Here is a 23,802-nt window from a genome sequence, read left to right as displayed (position 1 = left end):
GAATTGTAATCGTGCAATTAGAATGAAGGTCTAATTTAAAACAAGGTGTCTTCCTTCCTTCCTTTCACCTTTTTTTGCTTTGGAAAATAAATAGCCAAAGGAATTATAGCATTGGCTAGCAGTGTGATTCAAAGGGATCTGGGTACACAAAGCATGGCTGGGCCTAACGGGTCCCACTTAGCTGAATAGCTGGTAAAGATGTTCATTTGATTATACAGAAGGAGGAATGGCTTCAATAAGAGCTGTATAAAGAGGGAAAATTGGGTCTAATTACAGGCTCTTCATTCTGGAGTGGTACCAGGTGAAAGATGTGAGAGACACGTGACGGCTTGTAGAAATTCATTATTACCTTCAGGAGGGAAAAAGAATGTCAGTGTTCGTTATGTGATTTACTTCAGCTAATAAATCATTTGGTTCATTATTTTAAAGGTGTTAAACCAAAATCTGCTGATGTTGATTGGAATCGTTTAAAGACTATTCCACAAGAAGAATACCAGTGTAATGAGAATTCCTAAGTCAAAAGAAAAAAAAAGACAGACATGGACACACACAGACATGCACACACACACACACACACACAGACACACACAGATGGCATGGCATTGCTGTGCATGAGTTACTGGGGCTAAACACAAGACTCGGCAGCAGATGGTGTGTCGGCTCACAGGCCAGAGAGACAAAGATTATTTACTCCTCCTCTACTGTCATCAATATGGCAGAAAAAAAATATACATAAACAATAAACAGAATAAAAAATCTGAAGATGAAAGGACACACAGAATTAACAAGTAAACAAGTAGATAAAATGCAAACTCTAATTCTCAGTCAAGTGCTGCGATCTGATCTCAGCCCAGCAGACACACAGGCTAAATCAAACGTGTAAGCATCACTTTATTACCTTTTCCTGGTTTGCTAAGTGAATGTATACACCAGTATTTCAGATTTAATACCATGATGTGATCTCTGTGGCACTGATGATTAACAGGAGGAAATGGGATTTGGTAGTAATTGGTTTTGAATACAGCAATGGAAAATCAACGTGACAAGCATGGAGACTGTAGCATGGCTTCGGCACTGACACTTGAGACAAATGAAATTCAGTGCAATTCGACTCGTCATCTCTGTCAGAATGAGATTGAATCAGGATATATGGGCAAATAGGATTTTCTTTTGCATTAAAACTATATTACCAAAAGCTTTAAAGATCTCAAAAATGATCAAACAATCTCAAATAAGTGCGTTCTCTCGAAATAACACCTACAGAGATTGGATGCATGCTTTGGGTCATTGTCTTGTTGTATGATGAAGTTTGGGAGCAATTAATCGAACAGAATTGCATAGTGTTGAGTTATGGAATGGTAGCCATATTTGTTCAGTTTTTGTTTCACCCAAAATAAGTCTCCAACCTTCCTTGCTCTAAAACAACCCCAAACCATTAAGCTTCCACTTCCATGCGGGTGTGAAGCAATCTGCTAACGTCTTCTCTCTTGTTTTCTATCTTACAGACAGTAAGTTGTTTTGTTAGAGCCTAAAATGTCAAATTTGGACTCAATTTGGTCCACAGAACTTTCTTCCACTTTCTCTTTCTTCCAGGCGTTCACTGTCCACTAAAGAGTTTGTTGCATATAAACAAAAGGAGCATGCATGTGTCTCAGAAACAATTTTCAAAACAAAAAATACTTTTACAGGCAAAAGTCTGTATTTAGTTTGACACCCTAATTGCCCCCTTACAAAACGTGGACTCATTTGGGTAAATTATCCTGAAGTTTGCTGAAGTAATCTTCTGGTATATGATACCAGGCTGCTTACAGCGTTTCCCAAAGTTATTCTTTAGACTTTGGTTGTCTTTCATTTCTTTCTTTGTCCAGGTGATCCCACACAAGGTCTGAATACTGCAGTGTGCTTGGGATAGAATGATAAAGTAAAACCGTGTACTTTTTTAGGATTCATGAACCGATCAGTCCAGACAACATTGCCAGCACAAGTGGCAGAAATGCAGCCCCACACACAAGGACAGAGCCTCCACTATGTTAAAAGTGTGTGGTCTGTGTACATCATATTTATTGGATTTAAAATTTCAGAATGTAAATGAAATAAGTAGGAAACAGCCACCACACATAGCTACAGTTAATCAATATATAAACTTTAAATTTATGAAAAAAATCAACAACTGAATTTTCATAGAATACAACTAAGAGAGAGAGAGAACACCCATGACCTAACTGACTTTGACAGAATATAACAATAACGCATTATCTTTACTGTTTCCTAATCAAGCACATCCCTCTGGTGCTAAAGCAAACGTGGTCTTATGACAACCTCAACATTTCATGAGATTATATGACAAAAGAATATGCTAAACAATAGATTCATACAAAAAGCACAAAACTCCAATGCAGTGATCCCCAGATACTGTACATAGTGTAAAGTAAAACCTCACAGAAATATTAGAAGCAATGGATTGTGCAGTTGTACAGCTCAATATAGATGGTGTCTAATAAAGAAATAGGTGCCAGTTATAATGTGAAACAGGAGATGGCCACATTGTGCTTTAGTCAGTGAGCTGATGGAAAAAAAGACAGGCTGGAAAGAAAACTGTAGAACCAAAAAAGCTAAACCTGAACAAATGAAAACCAAACCAACTGCCCTGCAGCCAACATGTAGACATGTTAAATACAGGGCACACAGCTGTGTGTGTGTTTGTGTGTCTACAGTGACAGTGGCACACAGCTCACTGATTGTTTATGAGTGCACCCACAGTAGGGATACAATACAAATATGAATATGTTTTTTTATTTTGTATTTTTTAAGCTTGTCAGAAAGCTTCAGATTAGTGTGTGCACTAGTCTGGGCCTGGGATGAAATAAAGCTAAATCTAAAAAAGACAGTTTGTGGAAACTCATTGAGATGGTTGCCAGGTTTCAGTGACACTAATCATTATACTCCAAACCCAGTAGCACATTGTTTTCCCACACTGATCCGACAACTGATCTGAAACTCAGTGACCTCTATTTAATTACTTGAGCCATACAGAACTCTGAAGCTGACTTTGTTTAGCAACATTAACATGAAATATACCTTAATGGCACCTCTGCCTTACCTTGTGTTCAGAGACAGTTTCAAGATCAGCCTCTGTGCCATCTACTGCATCCTCAACAGGTAAGAGCACACCTTCTTCCACTTCTTCAGTGTCTGGGCTCTCAAGAACAATTATAGATGCCTCATCCAGGATGTCCTCTAGAGGGAGTTGGAGATCAGAGCCAGTAGAGAGAAATCAAAGAGCATTTACTTATCTATAGTATTTATAACCAAAAGTTTGGTACATGCATAATCACCAGAAGATACTGTAGTCAAAAAACTGAAGAAAAAAATGCATATTTGCTATCTAATATTTAATTTAAATTAAAACAAATAATTTCAGTCCCTTTTACAATGTAATCTCTGACTTGATATTCTTTTTTTTTTATTATTCTATTTCTTTAATGTCCTGTTTTTCTCTCCTAATTTTCTCATGCACATTACTGTCAATTGGCCTCCATTCTGCCAGATTTATGATTTCTCACGCTATAATAGCATTTGTAACATAATGCATAAATAATTATTTTTGTACTATCCTTCCTTTGCTAGTCTAGTGGTATTTATAAAATAATACTTTTAACTCTCTATTCATTATCATGCTGTGACTTGTTGGAAAGGAATGCAATTTCATTTATGGGATTAATTCCAGATATTACATGAACTAAGTAAATAAAAAAAATGCCTCATGCGAGGGATGCTGCTTTTTTTTTAATAGTAAGTAGACTGCATGCCGTAAGATATATTGCGCTCATGTACACGATATGTCTTTAGCATCACATGCTTGCGATATATACACTAGTAAAATTGATTCGAAAACACTCCGATATGATACAGTTTTTAAGTCCAGTATAATAACCAAATAATGAGTTATTTTCAGTTTTATAATGTTACATCCTAAAGCCAGTTCTAATTGTGTTGTGAACTGGATTGATAATTGTACCTTGGCTCTGAGAGAAGATGTCCGTGCAGAGATTGTGAGGTGTATCTGAGCGGCGGGGAAGCAGCAGACATCGCTGGCATGGCTCAGATGAGGGCACGGCACTGATGGTGAGCATGAGAGAAGGGTGGGCAAATGCAGCACTTAGGTCCGACAGCTCCAACACACTCGCCTGTTTCTCATTCAGCTGCAGGATCTCATCACCAGCTCTCAGACCTAAAGAAACATACACACATACCAAGCCATGGGAAATTGGAAAATTACAAAGGAATTTGACAAAAATTATTAAATATCATCAGTGAATAAATACTCCAAAAGCGTTTAAAGGGTGCTCTCTGGAAAACTCTACTACATTCTAGATACATGTGACAGGGGTATATTCCTTGGTGAGACCATTAAAGCATTTGGTGGCACAAATTCTCTCAGATCAGTTATTTTTAAACACTCCTTACATAATATGAGAGACAAAACCTACCCCTGTTTCATCCTCCTGTTGTTCCCCATTCTTTTGATTATCAATTAGTAAAAAACGAATGCACACTCAGCGACCGGTTCAGAACAATTACAGTAGCACTAATGCTTTGTTTTTCATGTTGATGGTTTCATCATTTCTTTCCGTAGCAGCATGCTCCAAAGCGTTTTATTCCATATTCTTTAAAATTATTATTGAACACATTTAAATCCTTTTAATTCACTCTGTTATAACGTGTATTTAATTTTTAAAATTTAAAATTTTAAATTTAATAATAATAATAACAATAATTAAATTTTAATTAATAATTTAATAAGAAGCAGCTTGTCAAATTATTGAGAGAACAGAAATCACAAAGTGCTCTATCATGAAGACAAAGGCCGAAAAATTACAAATGCTCACACTTGGGAGCACTCCCAATATAAAACCGTGTCAATTTACATTCATTTTATTTTTAAATAACTTCATGTGTTTTAGATCCATTTTTTATTTGGGTTGAACTGACTATATAAATAATAATATGTTAGTGTGAGTGCATTCATTTAAACATGTACTTTGTTTTGCAACTAGCACTGTTACAGCTGCTTTTTTATTTCATTCATCAGCAACTTTTGACCAATCAGAATCGAGAATTTTACAGCACATATTACACATATAAATAATTGCTTTGTTTATTTTACATCATCCAAGAAATTGGTTTTAAGTAAAAGGCATAACCTGAAATGTGACCCAATTGGCTGTGAAACAAATCAGAACTAGTGGAGTAATGCTAAAGGTCAGAGTGATGGAGAAGAAGTGTTGTTCTGATCATTTTGGCCTGGATTCAGAGCACAGACCTCTGGGCAACATGCTACAGTGATATATCTCCTGTGCTCATTCGTCTCAGACTGCATGTGGCTTTAATTTCAGCTTCAATATAGAGGGGGCACAAGCATTACACACAGGCTTTAGGCAAACACCATCTACAACGCTTTGTCTTGATTGGCCTGGTTATTCATGGAGTCTAGCCATAAGCACTTTTCTGCTCCAGTACTCGTGAATGGCAGATTGACAAGACTAACTAGAAATAATCAAAGGCAAACACAATAAGCATTTTTTCTAACATAAAGGTTTAACTTTAACAGTCACAAAACATGCTGTGCTCAAATGTATAAGTCACTAACCTATAATTAAAACACTAACCCTGCTCTAAGTCACATAATTACTACTACTATAAGACCACTTGTAATCACTATTTGTATACCATTTGAATTCACACTACTTAAATAGGTTATATATATATATATATATATATATATATATATATATATATATATATATATATATATATATATAAAACTGTGATTAGTTTTAGGTTTTCTTTGTTTACCCATATGATTGATTGTTTTTCTAGTTTATTGACCATTAGCCTGGCTCATGTTGCTTAGTATTTATCAACTCCTTTTCTTTCTTTGCTACATTGGTTGTAATATAACCAGAAAACCTGTGTGAGTCCATCTGTTCCAAGAAAATTCTGGAGTCACAAAGAACACCGGGACCTTTAAGTTTTTATTTAGCTTCTGATTTCAATCAGCCATGGCATTTTCTCAGGTCACATTTCTGAACTAAGTCATAACCTAGGTCAGATGGAGATGAGCTGACATTATGTAGGTTTTAGATGCTGATGCATTTACATGTGAAAGCTTTTAAGGCACATTTCCTCCAGTTGAGTGGAGATATGGGTTAGTCTGTGGTGTTTTAAATAGCTCAGTATTCCCTCAGCAAAGTGTCAGCAAAAAGGCCAAGGTAACACTTAGAGACACTAGGTGAGGTTGGAAATACACTGCAAATCATTTACTGTTAGTCAGCAAAGCTATAACTTTTCACAAGAACAAAAATGCTTCACTTGAAGATGAATTTCAACATTAAAGTTCATTGAAAGATCACCAGACATTGGAAGGCATAGGAAGATTTGTAGCTCTAACAAATAGAGGAAAATTTATTGTATACATTTAAATAATGCTCAGGGAAAGAGGGAACATTTCTTTGACAGTCAATGGGGCATAGAGCTACACAAATCCTGAGAACTCTTGGTTTAGACAGAATAATATGTGCTTTGGTCACTGCAATGTTGGAGCGACTCTGTGCGGATTAGTGTCTACCGGATGCAGTTTCTGAATTAGGCCATGATTTAGTTCCAAGTAAAAAGTTCTTGGCTATCTTGTAGTCATTATTGAGTGCTAATATGTTACCATGAAGTAGGCTAAGGCTAGGTCTTTTTTCACTCAGGTTTATGGCAAGGTTATGTTGAATTTCTAGCTGTGTCTTGTACCCTGGTTTGGCTTACTGTTTAAGGTTTGAAAGTTGATTTGGGTACTTATATATTCTAGGTAAATAAATGACTAAACCTTGTGGTACAATTTAAATATAGAAGCTATACCTGCTATACCGACAGCACAGTGGGTATACATACATATTTTTATCTTCAATATAAATATATATCGATGGAAAAGGAAAAATATAAAATAGAATTATATGTGCACCTTACTAGGCAAGAAAATATCTAAAAGTCTACTAAAAGTCCAGCATCAAGGTTTTATCTCAGAGTGTACAGAACTCTTACATCAGATGCCAAATTAAAATAATGGCATCTAGATTCGATCTTCTCACCTTTAGTGAAAGCCATGCCTGATGCCTTTACATTTGTAATATGTAGCTGCTGTGTACCATCCTCATCCACCACAACTACAGAAAACCCTATGGAGGAGAAAAAACAAATAGAAATCGATTTTAGTTGATAAATAATGTATGATGCATTACATTTAATAATACAATTATTGTATTATTGAGACATTAGTGTGAATAAAAGTCCATACCATAGCCAATGGCACAGGATTCATTTCTGTCAAACTGGATAACTTTGGTAGTTTTGCTACAAACTTCAATCTCTTTGTAGAGCTGAAAGGGAAGGGACACAATTGTAGTAAAAAAAAATAATAATAAAAATAATTTTTTTTAAAACAGATATTTTATATATATATTTTCAAAAGGTACTATATATATATATATATATATATATATATATATATATATATATATATATATATGTATATATATATATATATATATATATAGTACCTTTTTGAAAATGTTCTTACTATATAGGGTCCATTTCATCAATATAATACCTAAAATACCCATTCTTATTTTGCAATTTAATAAATATTTAAAACCTTTACCAAAAATATAAAACACCTTCACCTTCACCTGCAGGTGTGTGCACATGATCGTGCATGTAAATTATATTTTGCTGCATAATTCCAAGGTTAAAATGACCTGCACATGTTTGTGTTTATACTTGCTTTCATATTTATTAAAGACATTTGAGTCAAGCTGTTTAGATGAAATGGTTTATTTGAATAATCAGTCCGGAATCAGGAATTCTGAAAGCGACACCACATCTACCTATATCACACTTAGTCGTTCAGATAATCAATGAGAATTAATTGTTTGGGCTTTTCCAAATATACAGAACCAATATTGCATTTGTGGTTAATGTCGTAATTCAACTCACCAGGTCCCAGAGTTCCTCTTCAGGCTTAGGGACATAAAATTGCACTTGATTGTCAATGAGAAACTTCAGCCGGAGATAGTGCTTGGCCCGATCCAGACTGTGGGCCTTGGGAGAGAAAAAGGAAATACATGATTAGCATCCACACAGTGGAAGTCAGATAAACTATATTGCCAAAAGTATTGGGTCACCTGGTCATTAGTATGGTATGAGATATTTTGAGTATTGCATTTCACATTTAGTCCCAGTTTGCTCTTATAATTCCCCCAACTCTTCTGGGAAGATGTTCAACTAGATTTTGGAGTGCGCTTATTTATATTTGTGTTCATCAGCCGCAAGGGTATTACGAAAGGCAGGTACTGATCTAGGTGAGGAGGCCTGGGGTGCAGTCATCGTTCCAATTAATTCCAAAGGTGTTCAGTAGGGATAAGATCAGAGCTCTATAGCAGGTCACTCAAGATCTTTCTCTCCTAAGCATGTAAACCAGATCTTCAAGTTTGGAAAAAACTACATAGAGCAAGAACGGTCAGGTGACCCAATACTTTTGGCAATATAGTGTATATGTAGAAAAGGACACTGTGAAACACTGACTAGCTTCTGAGTAAAGCTATTAAAACAGTTAAGTGTCACAGCATGACATAATCAAAATGATCATGGGAACACCCTTTACTAGAAAAACACCCTCTACTAGTTCATTTCCTACAACACCCTTTACTAGTAAAGTCAATGCCCTTTACTAGTAAATTCCCTTCATGCATATGGCAAACCACAGTGAAAACCAATTTTTTTTCTTAACCAATAATTAGGCTACATAAAGATCACCACACTAGACCACCCAAACTAAACAGCAATGCCCCTTTCCAAGTGCCCTTACTATGATTAAATGCTATAAGCAATTTTCCCCTCCTAATAAGGTAGTTATAGCTTTTCATCATAAACCCATTACTTATTAAATTACGAAAAGAAAATCTCATTCTATTAAGTGAAAATATGCATTTTTTATGACGGACCACAAAACATCAAATGCCTCATATTGTATTCCATTACGCTATTTGACAGAAAGCCATTTATAGCATTGAAAAGGTCTGCATGCCAACATCATAATATAACTTTTCTATAAAATTCTATTTCCACTACGCTACTAATTTCTTTCAAGACGCAATAAGCGTTCGCATGTGCACACCTCATGTTTTGGGTCAGTTAAAAGTTCTTTATTTCAATATATTATCCTGCATTCATTTCTATCACCTTAATCCCCTCAAACCCTCATGTGCTTTACCTAATTGTAGTTGTAGTTGTAGTAAAACTAAAGCATATGTTGTTTTATGTCATTATTCAAGCTCAGGTTCTCTGAGCCCTGGTTTACTGTTACTCCCTAGTAAAATAATAAAGAGAAACACAGACTCATTTCTCAGCATTGCCAGACAGGAATATGCCTTTCTTTAATACACCAATCCAGGCCAGATAATTGAGATTACTCTCTATTTTCATGCTTAAGTAACAACAGCACTGTAGAATTAAGAGTTTATTCCTGGTTTGGGCACATGTGCTGGAATCTAAGATTTGGCCTTTTTATGGTAGTCACAGATCATATAATTGAGAGTCTGTTTTCCAAAATCAACCCAGTGGAAATATGTCCAGAATAGTGTAATGTAATGTAAACACTCATTTTAAACGATACAATGGTATTCACAATGTGTTGGTTATAGAAGACTGGACTACAGTCTGTCATATAGTCTATAATGTAACAAACTATATATTTTTTTAAAATAAGGCTTTTACACTGCTTGATGCTGAAGGCTAATGATGACTAAATATTGCCCTAAAATCCATCCATATTAAATTTTACTTTCATCCACTAATACACACATGGCAGATTTAAATATTAATAGGTGCTCAATTGGGGTTTTTATAGTTCAAATTGGGTTTTATTAGAAATATAATAGAAATAAAAAATGACATGATTTTTTAGGCTTCCAATTTAGATTTGAAGCTATATACTTGGGCCTGTGCTAACCTGTAAGTGTGTGTGTGCATGTATGCATATCTGTTCACCTTGCACAATGATTCCAGGGCTTCCAGGGTTGTCTCTCCTGGCTGTATAATTGCCAGAACAGGCTGATCGTTGGGCAAAATGACCCAGGATGGTGTGAGGTATTCAGTAACCCAAACGTCACTGTCTACAGCTTGCTGAGGAAGGCTCCTCATGGACCCAGTCTGATCCTTGCATAAAACAAACAACAACAAAGGTCAACATGCAGGATATAGGGATGTATAATTATGGTGTGATCGTCAGACTGCTCCTTAGTTGGACAGTTTAGATTATTAAACCAAACAAATGAATGAATGAACTAGAGATTTTTTTAGCCTTCCCATTCAATACAATACACACACATACAAAAAAACATTTGGCTGCCTGGACTATTTTAACCCTGTGCTTTATTTAGCCATATCACAATTAAACAGAGCTGTCCAAATCAATACAGGAGAAATGCATCAAGTCAGCTCTGTCTCTAATTCCAGCTAATTTGCCGAATCCAATTAAGTTGACATCCAACCATGACGGTATCTGATCTCTTTTTGCCCCATAGAGCTAAACCTTGGCTGATCAATGAGGTGGGTTTTGATAAACAGGGAGCTATTGTGGCTGGGGTTTGGGGCTTTTGGACTCTCAGGCCTGTCTGCAAATCCACCCTGCTGTCAGCAGCAGCATACTGCTCAAGTGCTGATATCTTATCATTCCGTATCGGGTGACAGGCTTCACTGTGCCCTTTACCTCCCAGCAATCTGGCTACAGCATGCCACTGAGGTGGCCTATGTAATAAATGGGAGCACAAACCCACACACAGGGATTAAGGGGAATGTAAAGGATTGTGGCTGCATACACATGAACACACTGATGGCAGGCTAATGAAGCTTGGTAGAAGGCTGAGGAAAACAGCAACAGTTTAGTCACTGTGAGTTACTCACGCACTTAAAATCTCATAGTACATGTGTTCTTTCAAATTGCTCTTGCTCTCTTCACATACACATGCAAACAAATTTCACCCACCAAGACACAAGCCATCTGTCTCATTCAGATCTGTTATACATGTGTCTGGTGGGAAAATAGTCTAGCATCCCCCATCTCTCCCAGGAGACCCCTAGAAGCAATGCCCAGTGAACAGCTAAACTAAAACTGTACACCATGATTATTTAATATATTCCAGTTTTTCCATCCCCCCTGTTTTTCTAACAGTGGCGGGCCATCAGAGCCAGCAAGCCCTTCTCAGCTGGCCTATACTCTAGAATAGAATGGAATCACGTTAACATTTTCACGTCCTTTGAATGGAAGGTCAGAGAGCGCACTAGTCGGAGCGCACAACCCACATCTGTAGTAAACTGCATATTGTCAATAATATTCCTGTGGATTATAATAGCAGTTTTTCATTCCACAATGTCTGACAGAGGAGAAGAAATAGATTTAGTCTCAGATACAGTAACAAGGACATTTACAAGATGGACTTTTTTAAGAAAAGATGGACATCGTGAGGAAAGGTTGGACAAAACAATTCAAAGCAGTTCTTAAACATCTTCCTGAACCATTTATAATTTTGGTTTTCTTTCCTCTAAAATTTGCACAAAAACACACAAATTACCTTTATTTCAAATTCAAAGGAAAACCACAATGCTCAGAAAAAAATACACAGAAATGCACAAAAAATGCATGGAAAACCAGGGGTTGAAACTTGATGAATTGTAAATGTCTTGCTTTAGTAATGGCATTCATTCTCACTGCATGACATACTTGTCTGTGATGCAGCTCTTTGTTATACTGCATTTCCGTATAATATTGATGGATTCTATAGACATGGCATCATAATGATGGTATTAAGAGGTAGATTGAAACAAGTAGGACACCACTGAATGCCTAGATGTTGAATGCGCAGCCCATCACTGGTTTCTGTATTATTATTTTTTACCGATTTGCACATGATTGTAATTATTTACTTTCACTGTAAATTCTTAGTTTTCCTTACCAATATTTCCTTGGATGGATCTCCAAACATTTCGTCCAGACTTTTCTTCACAGGTTCCTCTCCATCCACAAACACCTAGAACAGACAGCATAGCCAGAGTAGATCACATTTTGGCACTGTAAGGCCGAAGTGTTTAAATGGCTCATACACAAATGCTGTGCACCTCCACATATTCCATATTACATAGCTCTTTTAAAGTAGATACACTTTTTGCATGAGGGAATAAGATGGTTGTAAATATAATTCCAATTATCTAATTATAAGTTGTAAGCTATAATATAGTAGATGTGCAGTTGAATGTGTAATACCTGGCTAATACTGGGTCTGCTTTTGCTTTTCTTCTTTGAGGTAGTGTCAAGACCCCACAGTGAGGAGAAACGGCTCTTGCGTTTACTCGAGGAGCGGGACAAAGCATGCGTCCGTCTCCTAACACCGCTTTCTGTCCGTGCTGCAACCTGAAAACCACACACAAATTTACAGAAACACATCAGTTATATTACATACAGTGTTTAACTGGAGATGTAGCCGAATACATTAACTACCAGCATTACCCCCGACACACGATTACATAGCCTCAAGTTTCAATCCTGCCAAATAAACCTGCTGACATAAACAGTACTGAGCTTATCTTCCCTACAGTTACCATTTCTTAGTAATGGCGATAATGTAACTTGCTGACGCCACATCAAGTCCTAAGCCTCTGATAGGATTGGAAATATAGTTCTCTTGAGCGTATATAGGTCACAGCATGAATAAATACATAGCCACAATGTTTGGGCATCCACATTCACCTCCTGTCGAGACCAAGTATCTGCTTGGCGTTTCTGGGTTAATTCACATTGGGCTGTACATTTACAATGATTCTCTGCTGCAAAAATGAGAACTCAAATCCCACAGGTCATTAGAAAAGCACTAAATCACTTAGAAAATATGATTGCGACTCTCATATGAGAGAAAGTGCAATGGCTGATGGACCAATGCACTGAAGGCTCTATTGTAGTAGAACACGGCTTATTACTATTCGGTTTTTGTGCTGAAGTGAGAGAAAAAGCTCTTTTAGACATGTTCTGCCGCTTAATCTGGTTAAATGCTCACAAAGAATATATTAAACGGAGGGAAGTCACTACAAACCAAACAAAGCCAATTACTGACTCATCGCTGAAGCTTTCCTTAGAAAAGAAATATCTCCTGTTTAAAAACTGTAATCGATTTCTCATTGAATTCTCTTTTCACAGAAAGGAAGAACAATGCTGACAGGCTCAGTTTTTCAATTTATCCCCCAAGCAGTTCTTTTAAAAGAACCCCTTTATCATATAATGCCATTCAACGCAGTAACGACAGAAGTGTGGGATGATGGCTTAAATCTGCAATGCTGAATGTGCTACGAGAACAGTGGGTTGGTGAATCATTCCTAGAGCTGTAACCTTTCCATTTTAAACCTGAGATGTGTTACATAAGAGCACTATGAGTAAATGTGTCTGTGAGTATGGGAGAAACTGAAAGAAAACTAAAGACATACAGATTAAGTGGTGCTGTAGAATGGCATTCATAGAGGTATGCAGAGGTATGCATATGTGTGTGTGTGTGTGTGTGTGTGTGTCTGTACATACCAGGGCATGGAACGAAGAGACAGAAAAGATGCCCAGGCGGCCCATAGCCAGCTTTGTAGGCCGCGAGGCAAAAGCCAGTAGGCGCTTTGGATTGGGAAGCTCGCCGCCCTGCAGGCTGGATAAGTAACAGCGAAAACGAAACAGATCCACGTGAAATTGCTCGAGGTTCTGCTCCCATAGGAAGATCTAAGAAAAGGGAAAAAATAAGCATTATAGCAATAAACACTAATTTTAGCAATGAGGCATACACAATTTTACACAGAAATACAGTTCAATAGAAAATATCTATATGCAAACTGCTTTAGGTCCTACCAACATTTAAGATCCGAAGGGAAAAGATTGTGGATCAATAATCAATATAGTATAATACTGCTATAAAAAAAATATTAGCTATATTAACATATAGCAAAAACTAGCAAAAATATAAAGCAGATATTACTCTTATTACATTTTTAGTGCATATGATGCTAGATGGTATTTATGCATGTATATATGGTGTGTTTGTGACAAATCCTGTGAGAAGAAATTTTATTAATACTTATATAGTGCTGAAGCCAGAGTTAGTAGGGAAACCAAATACACACACATACACACATTATATACAGGGTCTATTTAAAAACAATGAAGGAGTATACACCTCCGTCATTGGAACTACAAACAACAAAAATCTTTTACATGCATATACCCCTAGCAAACACACCACCTACCCTTCCTTTATTCCCAACAAACTCTCAGGCATAGCAATTTTCAAACACATACTGCAAACACCTCTTCTACACACAAACTGTAATGTTCATGCAAAAGTCAAAGCATCAAAATTCCACTCAAACAACTGTTCCTTAAAACATCTATAATAAAAAAAAGAAAAAAAAAAAAAAAATTAAGTATGAATTAAACTGCAAACATGCAAAAGGCACATGTAAATAATTGCTTTCAGAAATATAGATATTTTTAAGTTATTTGAAATGTTCCATACATATTAACCTCTTGATTTACATCCAAACATTCTGTAATATTTAATTCAATGTTCTTATACAGACCCGATAATGCAGAAATCATAAAATCAACATTTAAGTTAAAAATATTAAATTTTTTGTAACTTTTAGACTTCTGCACATTACTGTACCCTATGCAAAAAGATTTTGAATAAGCCATTAGAATGCGCTGAATGCACTTTAAGCACTTCAGTATAAGTGTTCTGAGTAAGCCCTACAGGAAGCATAAAAGTGGCTCGATGAAAACAATGACCTAACTGGAGGAAATTAAAAACAGTAGCAGAAATCCACCTGCTTTTCAGCAATCCGGTAATCCTAACCATGTGCACTACATTCCAGTCACATGTCAAAACAGATGAACAGATTTAGGACTGTGCCCTCTGTGCAAAGAGCATGGAATTTTTTCCATAAATCTTTACACACACGCAAAAGTGTCTCTGAGTGAAAGGTTATTAAAACGGAATGGAACATTTGCCGTAAGATATCTGTTTAAAACAATAAACCTAGCACGAAAACCTGATCTTCAATATTTGCCACTATATACTGAAAACAGTGCATGATTTATGAACATTTTGAAACCCATCAGTGCTACAGTAAATCAGGATCTCAGAACCTAAAGCGCACCTGTTCCAGAATGGCCTTTCTCTTTTTACTGTCAGTGACAGCCGAGAGCTGCATGTCTCCCATCTTCTTCATCTTCTCGTCCATATCAATCTTCTGCTCCAGCTTCTTAATCTCAGCACGCAGGAAGCGCACCGTGTCCTCGCGGTGGTGCTGCCGGGCCACTGCCGTGGCACATGCCGAGTGGATTGCCGTGATCCAGTTCTCCAGCTCTGTCTGGCCTGACGTCTGATCACAGACACAACAAAAGATTGTGTTTGAATAGTGGACTGAATTATTATCACACTTGTGAGTTCCAGCAAGACTTTTGCTAAAACTTTGCTGATTGCAATGGTGCCTACCATTGCAATCTGTATAGACATGTTTTATATTAGACATATACAAAAACAGCTGTTTCTCATTAAACTGAATGGGAATTCGATACAATTGCAACAAACAGTTGTCTAGCTGTGTATGTCTGAATCAAAGACTCGGGTAATTTACATGGTTATTAGGTCCTCCATTTCAAGTGACACTGACCGGAATAGAAAATTTGGTTTTCACCTATCAGAATATTTTCATGATTAATTTTAATGTTATTGTTGGATCAAACCTGACAGATTGCCCTTTCGAACCAACATACGTGTTATCTGCAGCACAATGAAGGGCCATTAAGGCACACAGATTTTCTCTATTTTTAACGAGCACAAAAACTGGTACAGCATTTAATGCTATTCTTCACCTTGCTTGAGGAATTTCTAAAAATGTTAAAAATGTATTAGAATGAAATACAGTGGCTCTGACAGCTGGAGGTTTGTAATCACCTAATTTCATTTCTTTAGAATGCATTCTGGACAGGTAGGAGCATTGCTATTTAGCCATTGCAATCAAGAAAACTTACCTGGAAGAGAAAGGCATCACCTAATGAGTTACTTAAGCAGAAAACAAAGTCCTTTTTGGGGTGTTCAGGAACCGCCTGGACAATGCTGTTTTCAGCCCACACTGCATGTTTGGGAATGCTGTTGTGGTCAATTCCTGAGCGTCCATCAGTCTCATAAAGAAACAGTGTGCATCCTGGACAACAAAAGAGAAGAAATGCTAAAAATTTCTTTGATAGCAGGACAGTGAGAATCCAGCGCAACTTCTTAATTAATAGTAGTTTATACTCTTAATGCACAAGGTTAATGATATATGCAATATTTTACTAAAATTTGTTTGACATGAGTGCATCACACATCAGTGGCCACAAGAGAGGCAGTGCAAATCTAATTTGAATATCACACCAGATTTGTGTGGGAATTACATTCCACAGACAGAGACATCTTGGAACCTGGAGCAGACATTGCATTAAAATTCAAGGGCAAAGCAAGGCAGCTAGGTCAGAACTGATTTGTAATGAGCACTGAATAAATAAATAAGTGGGAATCTGAAGGGAAACAAGTATGAAGATTCATCTCCAACCTCCCATGATAATGAGAAAAGGAGCTGAGGACTGGGAGGGCAGCACTCATTTGGTTTGACATAGCAAGGCAAAGTTGAATTACAAGCATCATGTCTGGAGGGGATACTTTCAAATTATTTTATTAGCTTTCAATTGATAAGGATAAAAGAGGTGTCATGTATGATATTTTGAGGTCCTTCTTGCACAAATTCTGAATGAGCTGTATTTAGAATAGACTAGTCTTTTTGTATAAGTTTTATCTAGTGCTTACTTTATTTATAACATATAAAAAAAGACCAGATGCTCTAAATAGCTCTCAAACATGCTCTATAATGTGTCATGCATGTCCTTAGGGGGCCCGAGGACTAGTTGTTAACACTAACACTATATGGCTGGTAAAGCTAACATGCTAAAACAATCTGGCCGGTAAAGAAAGTACACAGATTTAATAACAAAAGAAAAATAACTACACTATGTTGTCGTTAACAGTAGCCTAGTTCCACTTCAGGAACTCGAGCTGCGTCAACAACGCTTTGGGAACACCTCTGCATGATCATGCTCTGAACTACGTGTATAATATGTCTAACGGTAGGGCGCAAGATCACCGGCAGCATGACATCATGACCAGAAAGTTATAAAAGCACATGCAGTGAAGACGGCACTAGTTTCTGTTGTTCAGTACGTGCACTGTGTGTGTCTGTGTTTTCCTTTGAAAAGGTAAGTAGAGGTGAGAAGGTAAAATGGAAAAAGGCCCTTTCTCCTTCCTCACCTGCCAGATCCGGCACCTTCGCTCAGGGTTCGGAAGCCCGCACTTTGGCGGTTTCTTTCCCCCATGGAGAGGGTGCGGCACTCCACCTCTTTTCCTCTGAAGAGGGAGATGAGGGGGCGCCCTACTGGAACCTGTGGACTTGCTTCCGCATCCAGTCCAGTTTGAGGAACTTTTGGAGCAGTTTCTAAGCAAAGCCTCGCTTAACCGGCTGAAAAGCCCGAACTGCATCTTCAGAATAAACTAGATAGCACTTCCTGTGACCTGGGTCATTGCCTCCATGCTGGGGTCTGCCTTTCTTCCCTGATCTGTACACTGTGGTGTCAAGTCATGGAGTAATTCTTATTCAACCCAACTCGTCAGCCCCAACGTGTGTGGTTATGGGACAATTCCCTGGGTTGAAGAGACACTGGCAAGCTATCTCTCCCCAGACACTGCATTCTCCCTTAAGGCCATTGGGCTGCCTACAAAGCCCCTTCTGACCTCCTCAGCTTTGGTGGGCAAAGCATACATGGCGGCGGGTCAGGCGGGTGGCTGCCTGCACCCCATGACAGTCTTGCAGGCATACCAGGTTGACCTGCTAAAGGAGCTGGATGAGGGAGAAGATATGAAAAACGACGACATCCTTGAGTTGTGTTGTGTCACAGACCCATCTCTTTGGGCCTCTAAAGAGACTGATAGGGCTATTGGCCGGTCTATGGCAGCTCTGGTGGCCGTTGAGGAGCACTTGCGGTTGACTCTCTCTAACCTCTGTCATAGAGACAGAGCCTTTGTCTTGGCCAACTGGCCTGTTCGGCAACGCTGTTAATGCTGTCATAGAAAGCTTCAGAGCACCGCTTGAGCTGTTTTAGGCACACTAGAGTTCGGTCTTGAAAGATTGATTCCCTTAGTAGACTATTTGGCAGCCTGGAAACTTCTGCCAAATGTTTCTTGATGGGTCTTGCGCACTCCTATACTGTCTTAAGGAAGGAGGCCATCGAGGTGGTGCCCCCCAACAGAGAGTCCGGGTTTCACAGCCGGTACTTCATAGTTCCCAAGAAGGATAGGGGTCTGCGTCCTATTATAGATCTGCATCAGCTGAACCCTCACTAATGAAGCTTAGGTTTAAGATGCTCACACTGAAACAAGTCATGTCTCAAATCAGGTCTGAGGACTGGTTTATCACAATAGATCTGAGGGACATGTACTTTCACATACCCATCCTTCCTCTACACAGGAGGTTTGCTTTCGGGGCGAAGCTTACCAATATCGTGTTCTACCGTTTGGCCTTGCACTCTCACCCCGCACTTTCACAAAGTGTGTGAATGGTGCTCTGGCTCCTCTGAGACTCCATGGCATCCGCATACTAAATTATATTATTGATTGTTTGATATTGGCTTTCTTGACTACATAAAGGAGTTGGGGTTAAAACTAAATGACAAGAAAAGTGTGCTTTCTCCAGTACCAAGGACCACCACCTATTTAGACTCTCCTGCTCAGATCGAGTTGATCCTCACGGCCATAAAGAGAGTGAGAGAAGGCCTGTCATTCACTGTGAAGCAGTTTCAAAGACTGCTGGGTCTGATGGCAGCTACATTAAATGTAGAACTGCTTGGCTTCCTGCACATGAGACGCCTGCAGTGGTGGCTCAGGACGAAAGGGTTTTCCTGGAAGGGCAACCCGCTCCGCACAATCAAGGTCACGTGGCGAGCCTTACAGGCCTTAGAAATATAGAGGAAACCTGGGTTCCTTTCACAGGGCCCCATGTTGGAAGCTCCCTGTCCCCTCTGGTTTTCCCTCACTCACCCAGCTACTCTCAGACTGGACAGCATGGTGCAGGCGTGGCTGAGGCTATGCCTGTATGCTTTCCCCCCTGTTGTGCTGCTCCCAGGAGTTCTGTAGAGAGTTTGCCGGTATGGTGTCCGTCTTCGTCTGGTAGCCCCTTGCTGGCCAGGCCAGCCATGGTTTGCAGACCTGGTAGCCCTTATCGAACACCCTCTCTGGGAGATTCCTCTCAGGCGGGATCTCCTCTCTCAGGCAGGGGGCACTCTATTTCACCCCCGCCCAGAGTTGTGAAGCTGTGGCACCTAAGGGAGCACAGCTTTTAGCCTCTGGTCTCTCAGCCGAGGTTGTAGAGAGGATTCTCCAGTCAAGAACTCCCTCCACAAGGAGGTTGTATATCGCAACATGATGCCTGTTCACTATATGGTGTGAGAACCATTAGTTAAATCCAGTTAACTTCCCGATTGGCCCAACCCGGTTGGGAGGTGTTTTGTCTTTGTGGTCTGAGGATACTAGAAGACTGTAAATTTCTATTATACTTAATGGGTGAGAAGATAAGATCTTTATAGAGAACAAAGTAACCACATGCATTTAAAACAAACTTGTGGGTTAACAGGACAACCCAAATTCAACCAACTACTATTAACTAAGCAGCTTAACTAAGTTAAGTTTATATAACTTATTAACACGTTCATGACTAAAAAAACTTTCTTTCGGCTTCTCCCGTTAGGGGTCGCCACAGCGGATCCTCCGCACGTTTGATTTGGCACATGTTTTTACGCTGGATGCCCTTCCTAATGCAACCCTGAGAGTGGCTGGGGATGGTTCCCTGACCGGGAATCAAACACGTTCATGACTAATCATGATAAATGTTCACAGCATCACAACAGGGTGCCATTTAAAGACAATCAGTGTTCTTACCTTTCAATGATACCCAGTAGTGCTTCCACTTCCGCTTGGTTGCCGGCTCCACCTTCTTATTCTTCTTATGCACCAAGAAGTTCTTTACAGCCAGTGCACCTGCCTTGCGTACAGTACCCTGCGTTGTCTCAAGAAACAGTGCCTCCGACAAGAAGGCCGAACTTGCTGTGCCACTGCTTCTTTCATCACTGACAGCTGAGCCTGCCTCCTCAAGGCTTTCAAATGTCTGTCGTGAGTTTAACTCAAGCTCCTGCCGAAAGTTCTCATACACTCCTTGACCTTCACCCAGCCTTCGTTCACGGTCCCCTCCTCCTCCACTGCTGCTACCACTACTGCTTCTAGCACTGGCTGCAGAGTACACAGAGAAAGACGCTGACATGGCCTTGCAGCGACGTGACTGGGGTTTAGCATCAACAGTCACACCATCAATGCCACTGTCTCCATATTCACTGTCCTCTCCTGCTGTGATGTCCTGTAAGCAACATTAAGGTTTTAGTCCCTTTTAAACACAATTTTTGCTTGGTTGTACTTGGTGTCCTGATAACTAGACCACTATACCTGAGTTTGGTCTCTTGGACCCCAACTCTCTCGTAAAGTAAATATTTGCCTTTAGTGCTGGTCTTGACTGTTTAAGACTTTATTGTCCCAAATGGTGTGTGTCTTGGACTTGTCTTTGTCTGATATAATGCTGTTTGGATGCACCTTTGTTGGAACCTGAAAACGTTTAGCTTGCTACAGTGAAACGGTTCCAAATAGAAGTTTTTTAGAAAGCTACCACCTTCATCCGTCCAAAAAAAAAAAAACATTTCAATCTACATTGCCTTCTCGAACTACAGATTCACTATTGCAGAGAATTAAAAAAATGGATGATTAAGGTCAATGGTGGTCTTTGAACCTGAGAAAAGTGCAATGGAAAGCGGATATGTGGAAGGCAGAATGTTGTTATTGGAATCCATTATGGAATTATGTTATGGTCAGTTTACTCCTCTCTACATCAATATTTAACATTTAGTCTTGATTATAAAGTCTAGGAACTGGAGCATATTACACTTACAATTACATTAGACATTCAATGAACACAGCATTATTTCTAGATCATTAAACTTTATAATAGTGGGTGAAGAACAGCAAGCTTGTGGTCTGATCCAACATTATGGATAATCCAACATTATCAAGAGAACCATTGTACATAGTGTTGGTAAGAAGTAATATGTATTCTGAGGTACTTACGTGCGAAGTCTGGGCACGACGTCCTTGCATGCTGGAGCACAGTGCCCCCTGTTGATTGGGAGGCCTTTCAGAAAGGCAATGAGAGCGTCTGCAGGGCAATGTGTATGCTCCATATCCACTGCCTTCTTCCTCCCCTGGTGACAGCATACTATTGGTTATCTTCCCTACTGGTGACCTTTTGCTTTCTCGCCTGTATTTGTAGCGATTCCTAGAGCCCCGGTTTGTGGATGTTTTCTGGGTGCACAGCTCATCTAAAGAATTAGTCCTCTCACCAGTGTGTCCCTCGTGTCCTCTGTTTAATTTTTCATTTTCAGGCTCAGTGTTGTGAACAATCTCCTCTGTGCTAGTCAACTGTTCCTGGCTGAGGTCCGACAGTGAGAACTCAAGCGAGTCTTCCCGCCACATGTCCGCCGATTTGGAGCGCTTCTTGTTCTTTAAGCTTCCGCCTTCACCAGGTCGATCATTTACTTTCTCCATGTGTCTATTTTCTGTCTCAACGAGGCCATTATCATCTTGTCCATCATCCACTACTGTTTCCCCTCCATCTTCAGATCCTGGTGTGGTACTCTGTTTGCCAGTCTGGTCATGAAATGATATCGGCCTCAGGTTTACGCCAACCGGCTCCACCCAAACGTGTCCGCTCAGTGCATCTGTCTCATTAAAGGGCTCCAAGCCATTTTCGCTCAGTGACTGAGGGATGCTAGGAGTGCTGCTTGATCTGGTGCTGGCTTCTGAACCATGGTGCTCCGTTATACCAGACGAAATGTTGTGTGGGCGCCGTGAATGCTTATTGGAGATCCGCAGGGAGTGTGACATGTGCTTGTGTGATAGATGGTTTTCAGTTTCAAAGTATAAGCTGTGGTCTCCATTCTGGCTCTCTATATTTCCCATGGTTTTGCAGCTGAGACAGACAAGAAGCAAGCTACCATTAGCAATTTTAGCACATATCGTACTATTAAAGCTGTCTTTAAAACGAAGGTGTTGTTCCGAGAACTAAGCTTCCTCAGCAACACATTAGCTCTCAAGCACTCAAACCTGATTGACAAGCAAACTGTACAGTCCTCCCACAGTGTTACGAATGACATACAAGTAAGTCAATGCACTATGTACCACATTTAAAGGGAATGCTTTGTCAGAGCATGTGTACTCACAATGTACCTGCTGAGGTGAAATTCAGTGGAAGGCAAAAGAACTCTTAACATCTACAAACACACACACATGCACACACACAGAGCCATCAGAAAGTGAAAGAGATGCAGAGTTCATGCGAGTCTTAAAGACCAAAAATGTCTCTGACACAGAGAACATAGAGTACAGCTTACTTACATCCCACTTTAGCAACATTATAATAATAATCTTTCCACATATACTTGTTTTATAAGCATAAAATTAATTCATCAGCAGATGCCTTTGCTGCTGTGTGCATACCACGGTTACAATTTCGAACAAAAAAAACAAAACACAGATTATCAAAATGCACTGTTGAAAAAAAGGAGGGGACAGAGTCGTGGTAGCTTAGTAGTTAAGGTGTTGGGCTTTGGATTCAAAAGTTGAGATCAAATCCCAGCCACACAAAGCTGCCACTCCTGGGCCTCTGAGCAACGCCCTTAACCCCATAGCCGCTCAGTTGTATGAATGAGATAAATGTAAGTTGCTCTGGATAAGGCCGTCTGCCAAAATGGCATTAATGTAAATGCTTACAGCCATTAATAATAAAACAAGTACTGGCTGATTGGTCATTAGCAATTTTAATACCTTCTGCATCGAACAATTGAAACAGGGTTGGTGTTTCAGGGCTAGTGTGATTGCTCCTTTTGTATAAAAGTGACTGCATTACCTTATTTGAACTCATCACTGGCATCACTGGGGGATGACACTGTTCACATCCTTCATATTCTATCATGCAATGGGTCTGTGGGACAAAGAAAACAGATAAAACAATCTTGCTTGCATTACTTGAAAATTTATTGGTTTTTTTTTTTTTTAACAATAAATGGTCTTTTCTTTCTGAATATTACACTTGAATATGAAATATGGAAGCAAACACACACACATGCACACACAAAAGAGCACACATTTTTTTAGTTTTGACTGGGAAGAACAACATTAAAGCTATTTAATATTTTATTTAAAATTATAGTGAAGCAGCTGCAGTATTCAACAAAAAAACTAAATTGCAACACTGCCAGCATGACCTAATCATTTTGCAGAAGGCAATAATAACAAACAAGGGGTCAATGTCATGCATGTGCGGCATGTATTGCATACAATCAATAAAAATATGTCAAATATTAAGTCCAAATTTAAATACGTACGTACACACCTGCATGTATACATATGCACAAATACAGGATCCAGATACACTTACAATTTACTTTATCAGGAGCAGCTGTACACCTGCGCATTCATGCAATTATTCAAT

General features: G+C 39.0%; 1 protein-coding gene across 3 annotated transcripts in view; it reads right to left on the bottom strand.

Annotated features, from left to right (window-relative positions):
• The window catches only part of tiam1a (TIAM Rac1 associated GEF 1a), a 56,947-nt gene that overhangs the window by 14,340 nt on the left and 18,805 nt on the right, over positions 1-23,802 (bottom strand). Inside the window, exons 2-16 of one of the 3 annotated variants that reach the window (XM_046860973.1) lie at positions 23,218-23,292; positions 22,532-22,582; positions 21,381-22,281; positions 20,151-20,622; positions 16,163-16,335; positions 15,286-15,510; positions 13,667-13,852; positions 12,365-12,511; positions 12,057-12,131; positions 10,093-10,260; positions 8,041-8,145; positions 7,343-7,424; positions 7,137-7,223; positions 4,019-4,231; positions 3,101-3,261 (exon numbers count right to left, since the gene is read on the bottom strand). In XM_046860973.1, coding sequence (XP_046716929.1) covers positions 3,101-3,261; positions 4,019-4,231; positions 7,137-7,223; positions 7,343-7,424; positions 8,041-8,145; positions 10,093-10,260; positions 12,057-12,131; positions 12,365-12,511; positions 13,667-13,852; positions 15,286-15,510; positions 16,163-16,335; positions 20,151-20,622; positions 21,381-22,271 — 2,985 coding nt within the window. In that variant the 5' untranslated portion in view covers positions 22,272-22,281; positions 22,532-22,582; positions 23,218-23,292. The remainder of the gene's footprint in view (positions 1-3,100; positions 3,262-4,018; positions 4,232-7,136; positions 7,224-7,342; positions 7,425-8,040; positions 8,146-10,092; positions 10,261-12,056; positions 12,132-12,364; positions 12,512-13,666; positions 13,853-15,285; positions 15,511-16,162; positions 16,336-20,150; positions 20,623-21,380; positions 22,282-22,531; positions 22,583-23,217; positions 23,293-23,802) is intronic. The other 2 variants (XM_046860972.1, XM_046860974.1) reach the window with 2 other exon arrangements.

This window comes from Silurus meridionalis, chromosome 11 (genome assembly GCF_014805685.1).
Source record: "Silurus meridionalis isolate SWU-2019-XX chromosome 11, ASM1480568v1, whole genome shotgun sequence".
Taxonomy (NCBI): Eukaryota; Metazoa; Chordata; class Actinopteri; order Siluriformes; family Siluridae; genus Silurus; species Silurus meridionalis.
This window is presented reverse-complemented; position numbering and strand designations above follow the sequence as displayed.